The 21,782-nt window shown below is 45.0% G+C and overlaps 1 protein-coding gene across 1 annotated transcript; it reads left to right on the top strand.

The window, feature by feature from the left end:
• The first annotated feature begins 48 nt into the window (after positions 1-48).
• EMP1 (epithelial membrane protein 1) lies at positions 49-21,367 on the top strand. Its single transcript, XM_086714054.1, has 5 exons — positions 49-216; positions 16,089-16,201; positions 17,789-17,885; positions 18,000-18,140; positions 19,074-21,367. The coding sequence occupies exons 2-5, from the start codon at positions 16,124-16,126 to the stop codon at positions 19,238-19,240; spliced, it is 483 nt and encodes a 160-aa protein (XP_086570180.1). The 5' UTR covers positions 49-216; positions 16,089-16,123; the 3' UTR covers positions 19,241-21,367.
• Positions 21,368-21,782: the final 415 nt, after the last annotated feature.

Genomic DNA, 21,782 nt, shown 5'->3' with positions numbered 1-21,782 from the left:
CTTTTTTTTTTTTTTTTTAAAGGCAGACTGATTCATAGAAACTCCTTTAAAACGCAGTGAAAAGAAACCGCCCATCACACACCCCAGCACACTAGCCCTGGAAACTTATAACCTCGGGAGGCAGGTCCCTCCCCACACTGTGGTCACATATCTTCAGAAGAGCGGACCAGGCAGCCACCAGCTCCTCAGGGCGCCTCCGTCGCTTAGGACCCTCAGGTAGGACAGCTTCCAGGGCTGCGGGGAAGCTTGGCAAACTTTCTTTCCTTCTTTGCTCTCCTTCTTCTGACCTCGTCACCTAAGCTCCGCGTTTTCTTTTTCCCTGTAGCTATTTGTCTATGAGTCTCTGAATTGAACTCTTTGAAACATCTGGCTGAAAGTGGATACTGAGACAACTTTTTCCATAAGGTTCAGAAAAATGCCTTTTGACTGGGAGCTTGGGGGACCCGGGGTGGAGGGTGGGGGGTAAGTCCGCGGGACTGGGCTGTGATTATGTTTTGCAGTAACTGGGTCCTTGCTCTGAAATGTGGAGGGAGCAGGGATTTTGGAACACGCCAGGATAGGGCATTCTTCATGGGGAAACACTACATGCCTTTGAAAGGGCGCACCGACTTGCCAGATGCTTTCCAGTTTGTCCGTTTGGATTCAATTGCTTCAGGATTTGGGTTGTTTCTCTTGGTTGTTTGCTGGTCTCTTTTGGATGATAGGTAGATACGTGCTTTTCTGTTTATTTTAGTTGTTGCATTTGCTCCTGCTCTTTTAGCTTGTTCATTCACTTCTGTTCGAATGTGTTTTTTCTCCCCACAGGATGGGAGGAGGGGGTCGGTTTGTTTAAAGAAAACAGAGAGGTGGGGGGGGGGGAGCGGGCGGGTTGGGAATCAACTGGTGTGTCAGAGAAAATGCGGGAGAGTTGCGTTTGGTGGAATCAGCCTGATGTGGATTCCAGAGCTCCATGTCTCCTGGGCAGATGTAGAGGATGGGGAGAGGCGGGAGGGAAACTGGGTTTGCAGGAGAGGGTGGGGCAGGGGAACTTCATCTGGTGTAGAAAAATGGTGAATGGCTTTGTGCTTCCACCCCAGAAACAGCTGAACTTTAGTTCTGAGTGGAGAGAAATAACCATTATTATCAGAAATAAGAAAAGAATTTTTTTTTTTTTTTAGCTGAATGTGGAAGTTTTCGGCATGGAAGGCAGTGATTGTTTTGGAACATTTTATCTTCTCGCTCTTCCAGAATGTGGTTGTGCAAACGCAAACACTAGTATTAATGGTAAAGAGAGTCTGGAGAAAGGAAGAAGGGTGATTTCTATTTGCTTTTTTTTTTTTTTTAATGTTTATTTATTTTTGAGGGGGGGCAGAGGGGCAGAGAGAGGGAGACACAGAACCTGAAGCAGGCTCCAGGCTCTGAGCTGTCAGCACAGAGACCAATGCAGGGCTCGAACCCATGAACCGTGAGATCATGACCTGAGCCAAAGTCAGACGCTTAACTGACTGAGCCCACCCAAGCGCCCCTGATTTGTTTTATTTTTAAGTTAGCATTTTGGCCTAGGTGTGGCCCATTTCAACATAGATACTGGTTTTATTTTTCCTCCACATAAACAAGATGAGGAAAATGACAGGATTCAGCTTGTCAGACGAAATTAGGCTTTTCCTTTAGAAATGCAATTCGTTGGAAGAGACCATTTCAATGCAATCAGCCTGTGTACATTGTACAGACAAGGCGCCTCGTAAAACTGCCCTTGAGGGGATGATTAACTAAGTGCAAGGGAAACTTTTCAAGCTGCAGGGAACTCCCACATTTGCTTAAAATGTTTATTATTTCCAGATTACATGGATGTGGATTCAAGGAAGCCATTATTAAGTTGATAGTAATGGTATTCTATGAATCCAGCATGAATCTTCTTGTAGTTCTGTGCAACTTAAAGCTATAAGCAATATTTATCCAGTCAGCACATAGAAAATACTGACAAATCTGGGAGTGTCGACCATCACGAATTGCATTTTTTGTGTGTGTGCATTTCACATTACACTGTAGTTCTAGCAGTGAGAAAATACGCTGTATGTTATTTCCTGGAGTTTTAGGGCAATTGTTGAAATGCTGTTCTAATTCTTGCCTTTCCCACTGCCTCTAAGTAGTGAGGGAGCTCCCTAGCTGCAGGAGTGTTTCTGGATTTCAGCTCTAAGTCTTTGAAAATACTGAAATGTGAGGGATGTTTTTTCCCCCTGCAGCCTCCCACCCTCAGAGTCGGATTGAATTCCACCACAGACTCTGAAGAATGGGGCGGGGGTGGAGTGCTGTCTGGAGGGCTGCAGGACATCCGGTCTGGCATCCTGGTCAGAGGACCCCCCAGATTTTACATTGTTTGAGGGCACTAAACTGTCCTGAGAGTTGGCACAAGGCCATCAAGGGCCAACCCAGAGCAGATCACATCCCAGAACAGATGCTGGCTACTTCCCAGGACTACAGGGCACATCTCTGAGGAAAGGAAAGGCATCCCTTCTACTGGCCACTAGAAAAACTTACTGTGACTTTCTCAAGTCTTCCTGCTTCCCTCTGAGACCCGCTTAGGCCTATCCAGTTCCCAGGGGCCATCCAGACTCCAGGGGGCCTTGCAAGTGGGCTCCATAAAGACCACCCTGGGGTGCAGACCCTCTTGGCTTGGTGTGGAGGGTGCAGTGGGGGGTTGGTTCATGCCAGATGCACAGGGATCAATGGAGAGACAGCAGTCAGCGACCTAGAAGGCTTATAGATGAAGCAAAATGTTTTCCTGTAGACTCCTCAGAGCCCGATAGGAAGTACATCTGACAAATGGCCATAGAAAAGGGCACACGGCAAATTTAGTTACACTTTGTCTTTAATTTTGTTCATCAAATTCTCAGTTTGAGGGAGATTCTCAGTCTGAGGATCAATTCATTCATTCTCCACCATATGCAGAAATCCTATTTTTACACCACCTTGGACAGATGGCCACTTTACATTTCCTTAAAATTTCCAGAATAGGGGTGCTCACTACCTCCGAGTGAGAGTCTCCGTGCTCCCCTCTACCACCCGCCCACTTTGCCAGACAACTCTAATTATTAGAATTTCTTAAATTCAGCACAATTGGCTTCTCTATAACTTCTATACTGTGCTCCTAGTTCTGTTCCTGGGCATGCAGAAAATATCTCTTCCATTTTTGTTGTCGCTCTACTCTTATTCTCTAAACGCTTAACCCTTAATTAATGTTCAATGGATAAAACTTGACGAATTGGTATTATCATTATTACCTAAGACTCCGAGAGAGCAGGAAGCATTTTTAAAACTTTACAACTATGCACGTCGTCAGCCGTACCCACAGGATTTGATTCTGAGGGATTTCATTTTCTAAACACATGAATATGGTTTCTTCTTTCACTTACCACGAGTATATCCAAGGCTGCCGAACACAAAAGCTCAGAGACATTTGGGACTCTCGGACATACAGACCCAGAGGGGACACACCCAGTCGCTACTTATGGAGGTGATGGTTAAATCAGTCAATCTGATACCAGAGGCACAGGCTTCGAACTTGGCCTTGCCGGGGTTATCCCGTAACTTGGTTTATAGTTCACGTAGCTCACACCTTTACATTGTTACCACCTGTCATGATAGCTCCAGGAACACGCTGCCAATCCATTATAACCCCAGACTAATTGCTTGGCCAGCACAATGGATGTCAGTCCTGGAGAAGAGCTCATAACCTCTAGCTAGGGTAGATCTGAAAGTTTCTGACCGTGACATTCTCTTTTCCAAGACTCTTGCCAGTTCTGCTTAGATGATCCCGGATTTCTGTTCAGTAATCAAGGGAGCCTTGATTGCTTGAATTCACAATACCCCACCCCCAAACACATATGTCTTGAGACCACTTTTTGTGATACTTCAATCCCTGGTGCCCTGAAATAATTTCTTGCAATTTAACTGAGAGATCCACTGACACTGAAGCATAAAGATAAAAGTACAAACCCTTGTGGCAATCTCTGTTTCTCTCTCTTCCTTTGAAGAAATATTTGGGTCAGCATTTTCTCCCCTGTTCTGGAAATGGGCATTTCCCAGGAACTAAAATGGACTCCTCCGCTCTTGGTGCCATTGACTTGATGTGGATGTGGCAGCTTTCGTATTTCCTGAGTCTGTTTCCCGAATTCTTCCCTCAAATGGGGTAGTTAAAATTGAGAACACGGGCATAGGTTGAAAGTGATGGTAAGAATCTCGGGGCAGATGCAACATGGCTGAATAGGGGAGGGAGGGTTGTGGTCTGGTCCCCACTCTGTCCTGTGACCATGGGCAAGTCACTTGTCTTCTTCGTGGAGGGAACAGAGCTTGATGGTCTCCACGGCCTCCCTGTGGCTCTGAAATTTTATTGTTCTAAGGTCTTATCGTCCCGTTTTGAGGGATCCCTTGGCTCATGCTGATAGTTCAATCCATAAAAGTTGGGAGAAAAGCTAACTGAGGCATCGTGTTGCATCGCAGGGCATTTTACACAAGGTTGAGGGTCCAGGCAGCCTCCTGGGCTCATCTGCTCTGAGATTCCTTTCGCCTTGTCATCAGATAGTAATGATTCACCCAGCTCTTGGAAGAAAAGGAAGAGGTTTGACTGATTACCCACAAAGGGCACCAGCTCAGATGAGAAGAGGCAGGCCATAGAAGCCTGTTAAGACACTGACAACAAAAAAGGATTCACCAGTAACCAAACCAGGTTTAGGAAGAAACTGAGCTGGTCCTGGGAAAGGAGCTCCACCCTCTTGTCTGGGAGGGGGACCCTGCAGCGTGAGGGTGTGGCGGTAAAGGTGTGGATGAGAGCGAATCTTAGAATCTTCAAATTCAAATAGTCGAATAGAACAGTAGTAGAGGAGGAAGAGGGAGTGGGTGCAAAGGCAGGTGTTTCCTTAGGTTTGTGTGTTGAGGGAGAAGAAGAAGTGCCACTGGACAGTTCTAGAAGAGGGAGAAAGAGCGCCCCGGAAAGAGAAAGACAGGGAGAAGTGCAGGGAGGATCCCACCCTATTTCCTTCCCTTCTTGTCTGGGGAACACCCCCCCCCCCCCTTCAATGTTTCTGAACATTCCTCAGGGTCAAATATTTTGTTCTTCGTCCCCTGTGAAGAACCTTTGTTGCCCAAGCTGCAAATGTTGGTCAATACATCCTTGGTGTCATTTGAATTTCCACTGAAAATTTATGCCAACAGGGCAGTGATCTCCCTTGATGTTTTTCCTCTTTTCACAAGGCTCCGATCAGAGCTAAGAGCAAAATGAAGTCCTTGATACTTTGACTTCTCTCAAATAATCAAAGGCCCCTCCTTGGGGGCGGGGGTGCTGGGGATGGGGAACTGGAGAGAGGTTTGGTATCCTGGAACGGTGAGTTAGGCTGGCGGGTGCTGCGTCCCGGCTTCCCTTTGCCCGATGTGGCTTTGGTGGAGAAGGGACGCTTGTGCTGTGGGTGGGGGCCAGGATGGAACGTTGGAAGCGTGTCTTAGGGCTTGCAGTGTGGGGATCTGGTCTGGGACTTTTGGTGGCTCTGCTGTGGGCCTCCTTAGCAACATGACAGGAAGAAGCAGCTGCCCCCGGCACTGTTTTGAGGGGGCACTGTTGACCCTCTGATGAACCAGGAGGTGGGGGAAGGAACAGAGCGAAGGGTAGCTATGGTAGGAGGTCTAGAACGTCTGCCGAACCCTGAGACAAATACGGGAGAGAGAAGATCATGCTGGAATGGAGGAGGCCCGGCCTGGAGGGTGCGAGACGGTGGGTTTCAGTTCCCCGTTCTGGTTCAGCTCCGGGGAAGGTGCATTCTCTCCTTGGTTCAGGGACTGGACTGAAGAACCTCTACACCTCTAAACAAGCGCTCTCACAAAGAGTAAGGAGGCCTGTGTTTCCCCCCCCCTCCCCCCCCAGCACACTTGCCTCTGGCGGCCTCCCTCCCGGCCCTGCGGGCTCTGCAGGCCGCTTTGCTGGTTGAAGCATGTTGCCGCCACCTACTGTCGACCCGCCCAAGTGCCCCTGGGCTGGGCCACACCTTGATTTTCTTCCCAGACCCTAGTTATTGTCTTGGCAACCTCTCCCTCAAAGACATTCTGGTGGCCAGGACACTCCTCTTTTGTCAGAAGCAGAAGACAACCGCAGCTTCTGTCCTCACCCTGGGGGCCGTCGCCCCAGCGGCCTGGCCAGCTGCGGTCTGGGGGCGTGGGCTGGTCCCCGCATCACAGCCCAGGTCTGGCCTGAGCCTTTGCAGATGTTGCCAGATCCACCCCCTGCTTGGACACAAAGGAGGACAAGAGGAAATGAGAGAGAGAGAGAGAGAGAGAGAGAGAGAGGGGCTATTCTCCTTGGGAGCATCTGCAAAAGCAAGATTCATGCTACTTGTTTGTTTTTAGCATAGTCGTCAGCCCTTGGATTCTGCCAGAGAAGTTGAAAGTCCATTTGGCCGGCCTGAGCCTCTCATCTCACGTAAAGGAACAAAAAGAATCCCCAACAACCATCTAGCCTTTGCTCTGTCAGGCACGAGCCCCTCAACCCTCACGCTAGCCCTCTGAGGTCTACAGATCACGGTTAAGAAGTGCTGCAGTCAACAAATCACCGCAACGTATACTTTACATGTCTTACAATTTCATGTTAATTATACCTCCACAAAACTGAAGTTAAAAACAGAAGTGATGGAGTCAGGATTTGAACCCAGAGCCCATGTTCTTCATCACCGCATACTCTTTCTCTGTAGGAGGCACCAACCAGAGAGGTGATGTGATTTTCCCAAAGTCAGAAGTTAGAGGCAGAATTTGTTGGAGATTTTGGTTTTCTAATAGGTGCTTGCCTTTTCCCTTCCTTCCTTCCTTCCTTCTTTCCTTCCTTCCTTCCTTCCCTTTTCTTCTTCTTTCTTTCTTTTTCTTCCTTCTTTTCTTCTTTCTTTTTCTTCCTTCTTTCTTTCTTTCTTTTTCCCTTTCTTCCTTCTTTCCTTCTTCCTTCCTTCCTTCCTTCCTTCCTTCCTTCCTTCCCTTTTCTTCTTCTTTCTTTCTTTTTCTTCCTTCTTTTCTTCTTTCTTTTTCTTCCTTCTTTCTTTCTTTCTTTTTCCCTTTCTTCCTTCTTTCCTTCTTCCTTCCTTCCTTCTTTCCTTCCTTCCTTCCTTCCTTCCTTCCTTCCTTCCTTCCTTCCCTTTTCTTCTTCTTTCTTTCTTTTTCTTCCTTCTTTTCTTCTTTCTTTTTCTTCCTTCTTTCTTTCTTTCTTTTTCCCTTTCTTCCTTCTTTCCTTCTTTCTTCCTTCCTTCCCTTTTCTTTTTCTTTCTCTTTCTTTCTTTCTCTCTTCCTTCTTTTCTTCTTTCTTTCTTTTTCTTCTTTCTTTCTTTCTTTCTTTCTTTCTTTCTTTCTTTCTTTCTTTTTCTTCCTTCTTTCTTTCTTTCTTTTTCCCTTTCTTCCTTCTTTCCTTCTTTCTTCCTTCCTTTTTCTTTCTTTCTTTCTCTTTGTTTCTTTGTTTCTTTGTTTCTTTCTTTCTTTCTCTTTCTTTTTCACTTTCTTCCTTCTTTCCTTCTTCCTTCCTTCTTTCCTTCCTTCCTTCCCTTTTCTTCTTCTTTCTTTCTTTTTCTTCCTTCTTTTCTTCTTTCTTTTTCTTCCTTCTTTCTTTCTTTCTTTTTCCCTTTCTTCCTTCTTTCCTTCTTCCTTCCTTCCTCTTTCTTTCTTTCTTTCTTTTTTTCTTTCTCCCTTTCTTCCTTCTTCCTTCCTTCCTTTTTCTCTTTCTTTCTTTCTTTCTCTTTTTCCCTTTCTTCCTTCTTTCCTTCTTTCTTCCTTCCTTCCCTTTTCTTTTTCTTTCTCTTTCTTTCTTTCTTTCTCTCTTCCTTCTTTTCTTCTTTCTTTCTTCTTTCTTTCTTTCTTTCTTTCTTTCTTTCTTTCTTTTTCTTTCTTCTTTCTTTCTTTCTTTTTCCCTTTCTTCCTTCTTTCCTTCTTTCTTCCTTCCTTTTTCTTTCTTTCTTTCTCTTTGTTTCTTTGTTTCTTTCTTTCTTTCTCTTTCTTTTTCACTTTCTTCCTTCTTTCCTTCTTTCTTCCTTCCTTTTTCTTTCTTTCTCTTTGTTTCTTTGTTTCTTTCTTTCTTTCTTTCTCTTTCTTTTTCACTTTCTTCCTTCTTTCCTTCTTTCTTCCTTTCTTCCTTCTTTCTTCTTTTCTCCTTCCTTTTTTTTTCGATATCATGCTTGTTCCCCCACCCCCACCCCCTGGTTCTTCATCCCTAACTATGCAAGAGTTTGTGTTAGTTTATACCAAGGTCAGTTAAAACACTACTCTTTCTCTAATAACCCCCATTTATTATCGATAGACCACGTTTGGGAGATGGACCCCCCTTTCCTCCAGGACCATGAAAAAAATAGTTGTTTCCCCTAGAGCATGTAGTTTTGCAGCTTGATTCCTGATGTTTCTCCTGGTCGTAAGCTGCTCTGCATGTAAAAACATCAGGCCCCGTGATGATGTAGCTATAGTGAGATACAACCTGAAATTCTTTCCTTCCACACCGAACATCAGACATCCAGAGGCAGGAGGAAATGGCCCTTTGGGATCCTTTCTCTCCACATGTTTCCCACGGAGAAATTAACACCGCCCTCTCCCACCCCTACGTAAAAACAATATTTAGAATGGAAAGTATGCTTGACATAAAACAACAATAACAATGGCCAGAAAAGCTCATCTAAGGTCTCATCCACTCAACCTGCTTTTAATCCCAGCCTTTTCCTCCTCCGGACACATCCTCTCCGACTGCTCCCAAAAGAGAGTGTTTCCTTTTCTGCTTTTGTGTTAAATGGACATCCACTTTGCCAACCCAAATGATCCTCGATGGGACACAAACACATCAAAAACAAACCAACCAAAGCAGAATGATCCTGAGGAGGATAGAAAGGCTTGGTGTTGCCACTCTACACAGTGTCCTTACGGAGGAGCAGCAAGCAGCCACCGTTGGGTGTCACGCTAAGGGAGGTGGCGCAGAGATAGAGGCTGACTCAGGGAAATCATGTGATCAGGGGCAGCTTCATCTTTCATCTTTTCTCGTGCCTCACAGGAAGTACCACGTCTTTGGTCAGATGGTGTGAGAAAGCTTTCTTCAAAGTTTACAGTTACCCAGAAAGGCACAGAGATTTCACAATCAGGAAAACATGATCCAATGAGAAGACAGAGTCATGTCTAAAGTCGAATAAAATCAAGACTGTATTATGACATGATTGAGATTTAGGGATCTACGGTGATGTCCTTTGGTTACTTCTCTGATAGCACGGAAGTGCTGCTTCAAAGGTGACCATTCTAGAGAATGCCTGGAGGCAGCTTTATTTTTTATTTTGTTAAAAATTTTTTTCTTAGTGTTTATTTATTTTTAAGAGAGAGAAAGAGAGGGCAGGGTGGCAGCAGAGAGAGAGGGAGACATAGAATCTGAAGCAGGTTCCAGGCTCTGTGCTGACACGGGGTTCGAACTCACAAACCGTGAGATCATGACCTGAGCCAAAATCGGATGCTTAACCAACTAAGCCACCCAGACGCCCCTGAAGAGGCAGCTTTAGATTAAGGGCAGAACTAAGATGAGGGGAAGGAGTTGCCAAGAGCAGATTCTGATGCATTGTCAGAAGGACGTTTCTAATGGGAGGGTCTTGGCAAGTAGTGAGCTCCCTGTGACTGGAGGAGTTTAAGCACGACTTAGATAGTTCCATGGTATGGATTTGTAGCTGAGGTTCATATATTAGGGAGAAATTTTAAGGCCCCCTTCTCAGTCTAGAGATTCTATAACTTAAAGAGATAGAAAAGGTGAATCTGTGGACAAATTAGTGGTTAGAAATTTAAGATATTTTCTTTGCATTCACTTATATCCTCTTAAATAAAAGGCAACAAACACATATATACCCTTGTATGTTCAAATGTCAAAATTACTCAGGAAAATATTCGTATGTTTACATAAGTATTTACATAGGAATATATAACACGGAGCTTGCATATAATAATATGCTCAATACATAGTTATAATCATGTACAAATGATTTCTAAAAATTGTAAAAGACTAAAGTTTGTGTATGTAATATATATATATATATATATATATATATATATATATATATACATAGCCTTCCTAACAGCATTTATTTGCTCACTGAATGGAAGTATACTTGGTACCTGTCATAGACAAGACTCTCCTTTCGGAAACTTAGAATCTTAGGGGTGAGAGAGCCAAACATTGTCATAAGTAATTTTGTTACCAGGCAGATTGCCCCTAGTGGTTTTAATAAAGAGCTATGTAAGGTTATTACACAGTGGGGGAAAATGACTACTTCTGACTTATGTATCCGGGAAGGCTTCTTAGAGAAGGCAGGATTTGAGCTTCTTTGAAAAAATTTTGATAGGTAGTTCCTGGAGGAAGCACACTTGAAAGCAGGGCTCTTTCTTTGGCAATCAAATCCTCAGGATTCCCAGGGCAGGGGTAAGGCATTTGGAGTCTCTTTTCCAGTGGTTGGTGGAGGGGGTGGTGAGGTGCTTGGAGGATTTTGAGCAGAGGAGTGACAAGGTCAGATAACGAAGTGGCATAGAGGGTACAGCAGAGAAGGAAGAGCTCAGAAGGAGGACCACTGGAGAGGCTGATGCCGTGGTCCAGGTTAGGATCTGAACTGGGCAAGGACAAGGCGAACAGAAAGTAAGGGGTGGATGAGGGATAAATAATGGAGGAAGAACCCATGACCTGACTATGGTTTTTTGAGCTATAAAATTGGGATGAAAGGAAGGAGAGATGGGGAATTTGGCAGCTGGCCATGATTTCTCCCTTCTCCCCAGAGAAGCTTGGGTTATACAAGGCTGTCAGGAAAATGACCAAGCTGTCTTCGAGCTAGGCAGCTGATTCACATGTTCTCACAAAGCTCTCTTGCACCATCTGGTAAAGGATGCCTCCCTGTGTCTTTGTCCGGGAGAATCTCACTCACTCTCAAATGAATCGGGGACATTTGACCTCTGTGCGACTCCCTCTCTGCTCACATAGCCTTCGACCTCCCCACCCTCCACTGCCATTTCTGATTATGTTGTACCCCCCGGCTCTGGCTAGTTCTTCAGTGATTGAAGCCCAGGATTTCCACCACTTCCTTTGCTGGAAGAGTGGGTTTTTCATTGTCCTATTCTATTGTGTGGCTCCCAGTTATTGTGACTTAGACCACCACCCTTAAAGAACTGCATCCCCCAGACTCTGGTGGTGGCAGTTCAATAAATACACATACTCTGTGGTGGGAAGAACTTATCTGACCCTAGCTTAACAACCATGGAGCCAAATTACCAACATCTAAACTCCTCTTCTGTATCTTTAGAAGTCAATTATTCTCAAAGTCTCTGCAGTATTACGTACCCATCAGAAAAGGAAAGGTGCCCATAGGAGCCTGATTTGTTTCTCATGGTCAGAGCATCCTAAAAATTAAGGCAAAGCAGTCTCAATAGCTATGTTCCTTTGATTCTTTCATATTTTTTGGGAGTTGGAGGGCATAAAAGGAAGGCAAGAAACCAATAAAGATTTAAGTGGATGGAGACAACCTGGAGAGGACAGTTATCCCCCCTCCCCCCACCCCACCTTAGGTAGTCATTTAGAGCTCCAATTATCTTATAGAATTTGTAATTCTCAAGGTCATTTCCACTAACTGTGATAATTTTCTTTTAGCAGAGAACTTAATGCAAACCTAGAATGGTGAGTGTTGTGAGATTTGCATTGGGACTAGGAGCATAAAAAAAGACTGCCGCTCCTAAGTGGGCTGGGCAATTTGAGAAGTAAAGGGGAAGCATGGTCAGGAATAAAAGATGGCGGTGGTGGAAAGGGAACTGGCTGGTCTGTGTGTTTGGGAGAAAAGGAGAGAGAGCTGCTGTGTGGCTCTAAGTCTCAAACTTCCTTTTCTTTTAATACTCAACTTCTCTCTAGAGTCACAATGCATGCCTCCCATGCTTTTCTCAGTTTCCTGCTCAGTCCAATCATATCCCTGAGCACCCCTGTCTCAAGAAATCTTACTCTGCTTATGGTGATGGGTGGAGAAATATGTTCCTTGCAACTCACATAGAACAGTCAGTGGATGTCCTAGCCTTTAAGAACACAGTGTGTGCACTAGCTCTGTTGGCTTAGGTTTAAGTACCATAAATAATGTTATGGGAGTCCCCAACAACCAACTGACAAACTTTAGGACTGCCCAATGCACCAAATGCTCGGAAGGTTAGGCATTGCACCTAGTTATTTAGAATTGCAATGCTGTTATTTTGTACTTCCTGGTTTGAGCTGCCCAGCTGTGACTAAGAGTATGCTTTCCACTGGAGAGTGCCATCCAAAGCATTTTAGAGAGGTCTGAGGCAGAAGCCAATTATTGTTTTAGTGAAACCAACTGCCAAGGAAAAAAGTTGTAACAGTCAATACTTCCAATGATATGAATATTCAGAAATGGTTTCTTTTCAGTGCTTTTGTATGAAGTGAGATACATACCAGGGTAGGGAATGAGTCTCCTTGCAAGCTGCACTGCTGGTAGAGGGTGGGCGGAAGGTTTAAGAGCATGAGAACTTCTGTTATTTATTCCCATTCTGCTCTGCTATTAGATCTCCAGACATTCACCCATTAGGTAGAATGGTTGTCTATGAACATATCAAGATTTCCTCTGCCACCTCACCTCCGGGTGAGGGTTTCTCTGCTGGGGATACTCTAGTATAGGGACTGGGTTACTAGGAACAATCCAGATGAGAAATTTAAGAAGATAGTTTATTCTGTTTCCAAATGTGTTACAGAGGGCCACTGAAAACAATGGAAGCCCTCCTAAGCTGACAATGGATGACACTGATAAAACCTGACGAATTGGGGGCAGTAAAAAGATGGAGAAGTTATATGTATTATGTGCTATCTCCAGCTAAATACCCCTTACTTCTGGTTGGATACAGCATCCAAAAGCAGAGGAAATTATGTGTTCTATACACTAAGCACTCTTGCTAATTCAAGACGTTTTGCTCCTTTCCTCAGCGGATAGATGTGGCACGATCACAGGAATCTAAGATGAAAGAGAGTCACTTCTTTGCTTGATTCCCCCACCCACCCCTCCAGCATGCACAGGCAGGGAAATAATGATCAGGTGGGGCTTTGGCTTAGATCAGGAGTGAGATCCAGCCTTGGTTCTGGTGGCAGTGGCTACAGGTCTCATTTCACAAGCAGACCAGAGCACACCTAGTTAAATCACACCACGTTCAGTCCAGGGAGCAAACAATGCTTACAGCAGGCAAAGAGAGCATCTGCAGATGACTGGCCTGAAGGTTAAAGCAGCCAGGAAAAAACAGCAGAGCACACACAAAACACAAGGGAAGGTACCAGGCCCTGGGGAAAGGGAATACCACACGACAGGGCACTATAGGACCTCTCCTTCATAAGGCCATTACCCTCCAGATCAGGAGAGAGATCAAGAGGCTGAGGGGTAAGTTGGGTGGGCTGAGGTGGATGTGCAGTAGGAGGAGGGTGTATGGAATGCAATAATGTTCAAGTCATCAAAATGGAGAATGTAAGCTGAGCAGGGAGGAAAGGAATCAGACTTACTTCGGAGGGTTACATAGCAACCCAAGGAGGTAGAAATTTCTACTGAATTCCCAACAGCATGCGAGGCAGGGAACTCGCGATGTTTCCTCCACCTCGTTTAAGAAGCCTCATTTGGTGTACTGTATTCTGTTCTTGGCCCCTCAATCTTTTCCCACTTTTAGGAGGAGGGTGTTTGTCAATTAGAAGCCAAAGGAATAAAAAAAGCATTTATAGAGCCCAAGGAGGATTAAACATATGACTCGTTATGTAATAATTTGTAATCCCCTGAAGTCAGCCATTTCCTTTCCCCATGAAGGTCAAGATCAGGATCCAGGGATGGTGTGAACTTTGGGGGTGTCAGGAGGATGGTCCAGAGAGGGCTGAGAAGAGTGAGCTTTCTCCTTCTGATTCCTGAGGGTGTGTTCTTAGTGGTCTCCCCACTCACAGGGCAAGTATTAGGCATAATGACAATTTCTAAGAGCCCAAAATGATCTGTACACACTGCCTTGTGATGTACATAGCAGATATCCTACTACTTGTGCTTCTCATAGGGCAGCCTAGTGACTGACTGGTTATATTGGCAACAGCCACTCTCAGTTTCATAGAATAATAATAGGAATACTAATAGCCACAACCAAAGCCGCCCTATTAGCACATGCCATGTGGCAGGCACTGGGCTAGTTTCACTTTCATGATCCAGTTTAACCCTCCTGTCTCCCTGTATAATTAACATTGCAGCCCCCACTTTCTATAAGAGGAGACTGAGACTGAAAGGTCAAGTGATCTTATATGATTCTAATTCCACCTGTTTAATTCGGAAACCTCTTTTCACTGTGCATTAAAGTCAAGCAGAAAATTGCGGAGGTATGCACGAACCTGCGAAAAGCAAAAATAAATTTGAATGTGTAGGAAGATTATTAATAGCAGGCATGAAAGCTCCAAGCTCTCCCCTGAAGCGGCAGGATAAACTTCATGATTTTTGTCATTCACAGTGAAATTGGACACATTCCTACAAAGTAGTCTGGGTTGAAGGGAAGTGTTGGGATTGGGAAGGAAGGCAGGGGTTGCTGGAGACAGTTGGGATGCACGGAGGGGAAGCCAGCGTCTGCCTCTCATTCCTGGCCTGTAAAGAGCAAGTCTCCCTCAGTTACATTAGAACATTCTAGACTTTGTGGGGTTTTGTTTGTTTGTTTGCTTGTTTTAGAACATTCTAGACTTTGAGTACTGATGAGGAAAGTGAGAGGAGGTAAAAGGCACCTGAAGTGTTGGAACGATAGCATCAGTGCTGGCCACGAAATACCTGGGACAGCAGGAAAGTGGCTCAAGCACGCTCAAAGCTTCAATTAAATTAGGTGGAGTGAGAGAGAGAAGCAGGACAATTGCAGGATGTGCACAGCCATCTCCTCCTAGGTGGGGACATCCACATATCCACTCTGCTGTGAATAACCTCCAGCCCTTTCCTTTTGAAGTACCTTGAGCCTATACTGCATCGTAACTCTTGTGGGCATGATAAAGCACTCCCTCCGCAGCTGACATAAATCAGAATAGCCACTCCCATGTGCATCCTGTGTATTTTCTTTATGATCAGTGGGCTCCTTTTTTCTCCTCTGCGGAGATGATGGCTGAACGCTTTTGTTATCCATACCCATTCTTAATGCATATTACTTCCCAGTCCTCCTAGCACGTGAGTTATGCATTTGCCTGTCTTCTCCATTGGGTCCTGAAGGATTGGACTTTGTGTAAATGTCACGCACAAATAGATGGCACCTTTAGTGGTGTTTCAGGCTGCATGCTTCTAAAGCCCCAGAATCGACATCGTGCATCAACAGAAATACAGCACTGTGCCCTAGACAAATAGCAGAGTCCCTACCATGAGCCACACACAGCCCAAAGGCTCAGGTGCAGTAACACAAGTCTGAAATGTTCAATCAGTAGGTGATCAGACCATTAAACTGTAATTAGGTTGTTATAATTATTGAATACCAAACAACATTATAATAACAGAAGTTGCGGCTCTCACATTTTATAGCTCACCCGGGATCAAATTAGTGGCCTATTCAGTCTCTGGGCATAGTAATAGCTGCTGTTCTGTAGAAGGAATCTACTTCTATCAATATCACTGGGTGAGCAGTTTGATAGAGGCACGGACCCTTCCTCAGTGGAAAATGGAAATTTATATGACATCGTTGCACAGAGACCTGGAAGTTACAACTGTGAAAAGGCCTTTTAAAAATCCAAGTTTTACTTTTTGGTGCTTACAGCACAAACAAGATAAAACACCAACGGTGATAAAATGTGGGCTTTTCTTTTTTGAAACAGGCTGCATTAGAGAGAGGAGTATATAAATCCTTGAGAAGCGGAATTATGTTTATATTGAGGTGTATGTAAGCAGACGAATAGGCGCTTAGGAAACTAGGTGAATAAGATGTTTCTAGGAATTTATAATGAAATTGTGATGGTTTTTATTGCAGCTCCTCCTGACTTTAGCAGATAGTCCACGCATGTGGGAAAGCTGAATCATCTTCCTGAAACTGACAGTAACCTTTTTTCCCTCCTTTACCTTCTGTCTTTTCAGAATTCTCTTCGCTCTTGAAGCATCAAGAAGCCAAGATGCTGGTATTACTAGCTGGTATCTTTGTGGTCCACATCGCCACTGTCATCATGTTGTTTGTCTCCACCATTGCCAATGTGAGTAACGTTCTTTTTTCCATTCATTCACCCAGAAGTTATTTGGATATTTATATAAAGCGCTACAAAAGAAGTTTGAGCCACAACCCCTGCCCCTTGTGAATATACAGTTTAGTTGTGGAAAACAATAAACACACGCGCGCACTTCCAACGATTAAACAGCGGGGGGATAAAAGCCAGGGTCAACAGCCAGGGCTCTAGGTGTCTAGGGGCTGGTGAAGACAATGAGACTTCTTGGGTCTGTAGTAGAATCTTCTCCGGAGGTGGAGCTTGGAGGATGGGCAGATGGGCGGGGTCTCTTGGCAGGCGATGAATCGAGGAAGGAGTAGGGACGCATTCCAGGCAGGAGCCCTAGCCAGCCGAGGTGCCTGCCTCCTTGAGGGAGAACCTTTGTTCAGGGCGGAATGAGGACAGCCATGTATGCAGCAGGAGCAGAACTTCTCTTCCTTCTGGGAACCTTGATTAGAAGGATAGATGGGAGACAGAGGATGAGAAGCTGTGGTTGCCAGACTGACACATTCAAATTCTGAGCTGAGAGTAGCACGTGAAAGTGGCATTTTGCGTGATTAACCTGGCTCCACGGAATTAACTCACTTAAACAAAACAACATAAAAATATGGAGGTAGCAGGAGCCTTTTCTCTCCGAAGCTTGGGCTACTCTGACCTCTAGTGGTAGTCGATAGCATCACATTTGCTTTTGTTGCGCTTTTCTCAGAAAGAGACAAGACAGCTCCTCGCACACAAAAATCAAGGCCACCCATCACTAGATGGGCCAACGGTGGTTCCAGAATCTCTTTAGGTCCATGTTACAGTGAAAGAACAAATGGGCTTTAAAGTTCAGATAGAAGAGTTTGCTAACATTGGGGGGGGGGTGTGATCATAAGCAGGGCTAATTTAAGTACAACTCTGATAAGACAGAATCGCCGCCCATGAGGCCTTCTCTAGACTGTAGGTTGGCCATTCTATACACCAGCCCCTAAGTCTCTCAAAATAACGACAAGCCCAATGAACGACTTCAAACCGCAGAAGTGGAGGCCAAGAGTGCTGAATGTCTGAATTATCAGCTCCTAATACAGGGCTTGGCACCTAGCTGTTTCTTGAATCAAGAGCAGGTGATCACACGTTCTTGGACGTGTCCTTCCAGCAATGCTCATTCTAACAGGTGCTGTGTGTGGACAAGTGGATGCTTGTTTTTCAGAAGAAGAATGGTTTTTCTTGGTCCAGGTGGGAAGGGACACTGGCACCACAGTGAGCCTTGGGGAATACGTTTTGGTCACTCTTCTACTTTTAGGGGCCTCGACATTCTTCTGTTTAGATGAAAGTGGCTTCTTGACACGCGGCCCCAGAGAAGCTGTGTGATTTGTCTTTAGCCACACACTCTTCCATCTTTCCTCTTGGGACCTTTGTGACTTCGGTTTGAGTCACATCTCACTTCCACCAAGGGATGGGGGTGCTGAGCTGTATTTGTGGCTCAGTACTGTGTATTGCTTAAGATTCGATCCCGGCACAAACCTGATTTGTTATTCCTTTTTCTTTTAAAGCAGAGGGTGAGTTTTTCAACCACCGTTTGTTTCCTTTTGGTTTCAGGTCTGGGTGGTTTCAGATGATACAAAAACATCGGTAGGTCTTTGGAAAAACTGTACGGGTGGCAACTGTGATGGAGCCCTGTCGTATGCCAATGAAGGTATGTATTCAAGGGCTGTGCTTGGTCCTGAGGGTTGGCGTGATCAGAGAAAAGTCCAGTCCATCCGGGACGAGTTAGTCTAATACCCTTGTTCTCCTCCTCCTGTGTCCACAGATGCCCTCAAGGCCGTGCAGGCTTTCATGATCCTCTCCATCATCTTCTCCGTCATCTCTCTCGTGGTCTTCGTGTTCCAGCTCTTCACCATGGAGAAGGGAAACCGCTTCTTCCTCTCGGGGGCCACTATGCTGGTGTGCTGTGAGTATCGCAGTGGTGGGCTCCCATTCGTGCAGGAAAAGCTTTTATGCGGGTCTTACCGAGGGTGCTCCCGGCAACTCGGACAGACAAGCACATGGCTCAGTGAAGTCACTTTGGACAGCTTTGTCCCCCGGTTGTTTGTTCTCTTTTTGAGAACCCCTGATCGCTGCTTGGAATGAGTGCTGTCAGTTGCTTCATTGTTTAAACCTTGCGCTCCTGGGGCTGCCCTGTCGCTAGTCCTTGTACAGTGGACACTTGAGGGCAGGAAGCTGGCGGTCCTTAGAGAGCCGAAGCCACTGCCTCAATGCATGGCCTTAGTGCTGTTCTTATTCTTCGTCCTTCTTCCCAAACACACAGAATTTGGTGAGAGGTTGTGTTCTTTTGTATCCTGGGCAGCCTGCCTACATACGCGGGGGTCCAGAAGGGAAGGCTGAGTGGCGGACATGAAGTTCTGTGTTTTGCTTCACACTTTTAGCTTCTCAGAGCAGTAGAGATATGAGAGCCCAAACACCTCTAGTTTACCAACACAACCATCGAGGTTGGTCCAGGGCAAATCATAAGAGCAACACTTTGGGGCTAAGTGGCCAGATTTTATCCTCCCGATGAGGGAAATAGGATCTTTTAAAAATTATACAATCGGGGCGCCTGGGTGGCTCAGTCGGTTAAGCGGCCGACTTCGGCTCAGGTCATGATCTCACGGTCCGTGAGTTCGAGCCCCGCATCGGGTTCTGTGCTAACAGCTCAGAGCCTGGAGCCTGTTTCGGATTCTGTGTCTCCCTCTCTCTCTGACCCTCCCCCGTTCATGCTCTGTCTCTGTCTCAAAAATAAATAAACGTTAAAAAAAAAATTAAAAAAAATTATACAATCTTTTTTCTTTGTTTTAATGTATACAAACAAACAAACAAACCTAAACTTTTTTTCCCCCCCTTGCAGGGCTGTGCATTATGGTCGGGGTGTCCATCTATACTCATCATTATGCCAGTGGTTACGGAAACATCTACGTGAAGAGTCACCATGGCTATTCCTTCATCCTGACCTGGATCTGCTTCTGCTTTAGCTTCATCATTGGCATTCTCTATCTGGTCCTGAGAAAGAAATAAGGCTGAACAAATTCATGGGGATCCGGGGGGGTGGGGGTGGGGAGAAGGAAGCCGTTGAATCTGGGAGGGAAGTGGAAGATGCCATGCAGGAAAAACCAAGAGAGGGGCGGGGGGGCGGGGAGGGGAAGTAAGGGTGGGAGAGGCTGAAACCCAAACCATTCCTGAGGAGGTTCTCTATGGTGGAGCCCCTGCCCTTAGGAGAAAGTAATTGGCTAGTACTCTGCTGCTCCCTTGATGTGGGCCCCAGGAGAGCCTCTCTCCAGCCACCACACTTGGCCTTCAACTGTCCTCAGTTACACACACTGGGGCCCCATCAGCTGCCACACCACTGGCTCCACTCCTGAGGCTGAATTCTGGGTCTCGCACTGCGGTCCTCAGACCTATTGCATCAAGTTAAAATAGCGGTACAAGTTCCAGCAAGAGCAGATCTTGTTCTGGGGTTGAATATGCTAAGCCTGGAAGCCATTCCGCCTTTCTGACCCAAACCAAAACATCACATTCCAGTCTGAAGGACCCACAGGAGGGTTATGGCCAGTGAGCCATTATCCCTCTTTAGAACAGATATTTAACTCTGTGGAACTCAGTGGTATTTGTGACAAAAATGGGAGAAAGAGATACAGTCCTAAGGCCAAATTGGTGGATTGCTTAAACCAAGAAAGAGAACTTTTCACAGTGGAAGGCCTGGGGGATGGTCAGAACTCAGACAAGACCTCACGCAGCTGTCCCTCATGGAGACCTCTCGCTATGGACTTTGCTAGGCCTCTTGCTTAAAGCCAAAGCAGCTCTTCTGGTGATTCTGTAAAGCCACTAGTGACCAATTCAGTGGTGAAAGTACCACGCAAGTTATGGGACCAAGGGGCAGTTTTGTGACACTGCAACAGTAGGGTTATGTTTTTAGGACCCCCTGTCCATACAGTCAGTATTTCTTTTAAGTACATGATGGGAGAGAGATGGACACGGTTCCCTGTGACACGATTTATTACCCTCCCTCTCAATGATAACTTTTGAGGATGTTTTGTCTAATTATACACATTGGGGATCAGGACTCCTAGGCTCAGCGGTGACTCTCGCTTTGACTCTGCCTGGAGTAGTCACCTTTCAGAGGCCCTGCCTATCCCACTTCACAGGTGATGCAGGGCCGTTCTGGAAGCTTAGTAAAACACACACGAACCAAAACCAAATAGATCCTTGGGTTAAAGGTGCTATATAATTGTGAAGTATTAAGCATACTAGATTTCGGTCGTGGTAAGAACACAGGGCCTGCATTCCCAGGAAAGTTAGAAAATTCTCATGAGATAATTAAAAATATAGGTGATGGGCAGATAATTTCTTTAAGGAAAAAAAAAAAAAGCAAAAACTCTTGTGGTACCCAATCAGATAGTAACTGGCTGTCTGTTGCCATAGGAGCATTTCTATATAGGACTTAGTTGCAGTATGTTATTCCTGGTTAAGCAGGCATTGCTCTGGCCTGGAGGAGCTGTTTCAAGCCATCTCAGATTCTGTCTAAAGGGGTTGTTATAGGAAGACGTTTCCTCTATTGCCTGAGAAGATCTAGCCCAGGGAGAATCTGAGACATCTTGCCTACTTTCCTTCTCCCAGCTCTCTCCTTATCCCGTTTCTCACATGATTTTCCTCTTTGGGGAGTTGTTATGCCATGACTAGTGGTATTTATGTAAAAGGACCATGACTAAGTATATTTCTCTGTGTTCATTCTGGTTAAGGGAGTATTGAGGGCAGGCCACCAGATTATCGTGGCTGGGGGTAGAGAGACGGCAAGCCAAAACTGCGGGACGATGACCTTTTTAATTGTGACTTAATCATCACAAGATTATAGAAGGCTGTCTTATGTGCAGAAACACACTTACGTATCAGATATACCCAAAAGGGATACTTGCATTAGGTTGGAAAGTCGAACTATGACTGGAGTGAACCATGTATTGCCTTGTCTTTTACTTTATTTCTGTGACATTTACGTCTCATGTAATTTGCATTACTTTGGTGGGTTGTTCTAGTACTGTATTTGGCTTCTTCTTCAATAGATTGATATTTCATATACTATAATTGTAAATATTTTGATACAAATGTTTATAACTCTAGGGATATAAAAATAGATTCTGATTCCCTTCACCGTGTGAATGTTTTCTTCCTAAAAAATGCAAGAGATGAGGAATAATCATGACATTTATACCTAATTAAGTTGTCAGTCAGTGTGGTTTGGACAACTTGGCATTTATTGGAGACATTAAGTTACCTTCTGGTAATACAGTAGGCATTTCTACAGTAACTCAGCAAGTGAACCTTACTAGGTAGTTTTATCTTGCTTTAATTAAACCTCTTAAAGCAAAAACCAGAATTTTGTAAGCTAATACATGAGAGAGATGTTATGATCTTGAGTCAGAATGACTTATGACATTAAGAAGTGAGATACTCATAAAGTTTCTTTGAAACACAATTCGTCTAATGTGTCTTCAAAATATAAAGCAATTCACAAAGATAAGCATCACATACATACCTTTGCAGAAACCCATTCATTGCATAAACT

Source organism: Puma concolor, chromosome B4, assembly GCF_028749965.1.
Source record: "Puma concolor isolate L17-30 chromosome B4, mPumCon1.1.hap2, whole genome shotgun sequence".
Taxonomy (NCBI): Eukaryota; Metazoa; Chordata; class Mammalia; order Carnivora; family Felidae; genus Puma; species Puma concolor.
This window is presented reverse-complemented; position numbering and strand designations above follow the sequence as displayed.

Coding starts and splice junctions, on each gene's coding strand:
- EMP1 (XM_086714054.1), top strand. CDS start 16,124: ATGCTGGTATTACTAGCTGGTATCTTTGTGGTCCACATCGCCACTGTC. Junction 16,202..17,788: donor TTGTCTCCACCATTGCCAAT/GTGAGTAACGTT, acceptor TTTTGGTTTCAG/GTCTGGGTGGTTTCAGATGA. Junction 18,141..19,073: donor GGCCACTATGCTGGTGTGCT/GTGAGTATCGCA, acceptor CCCCCCTTGCAG/GGCTGTGCATTATGGTCGGG.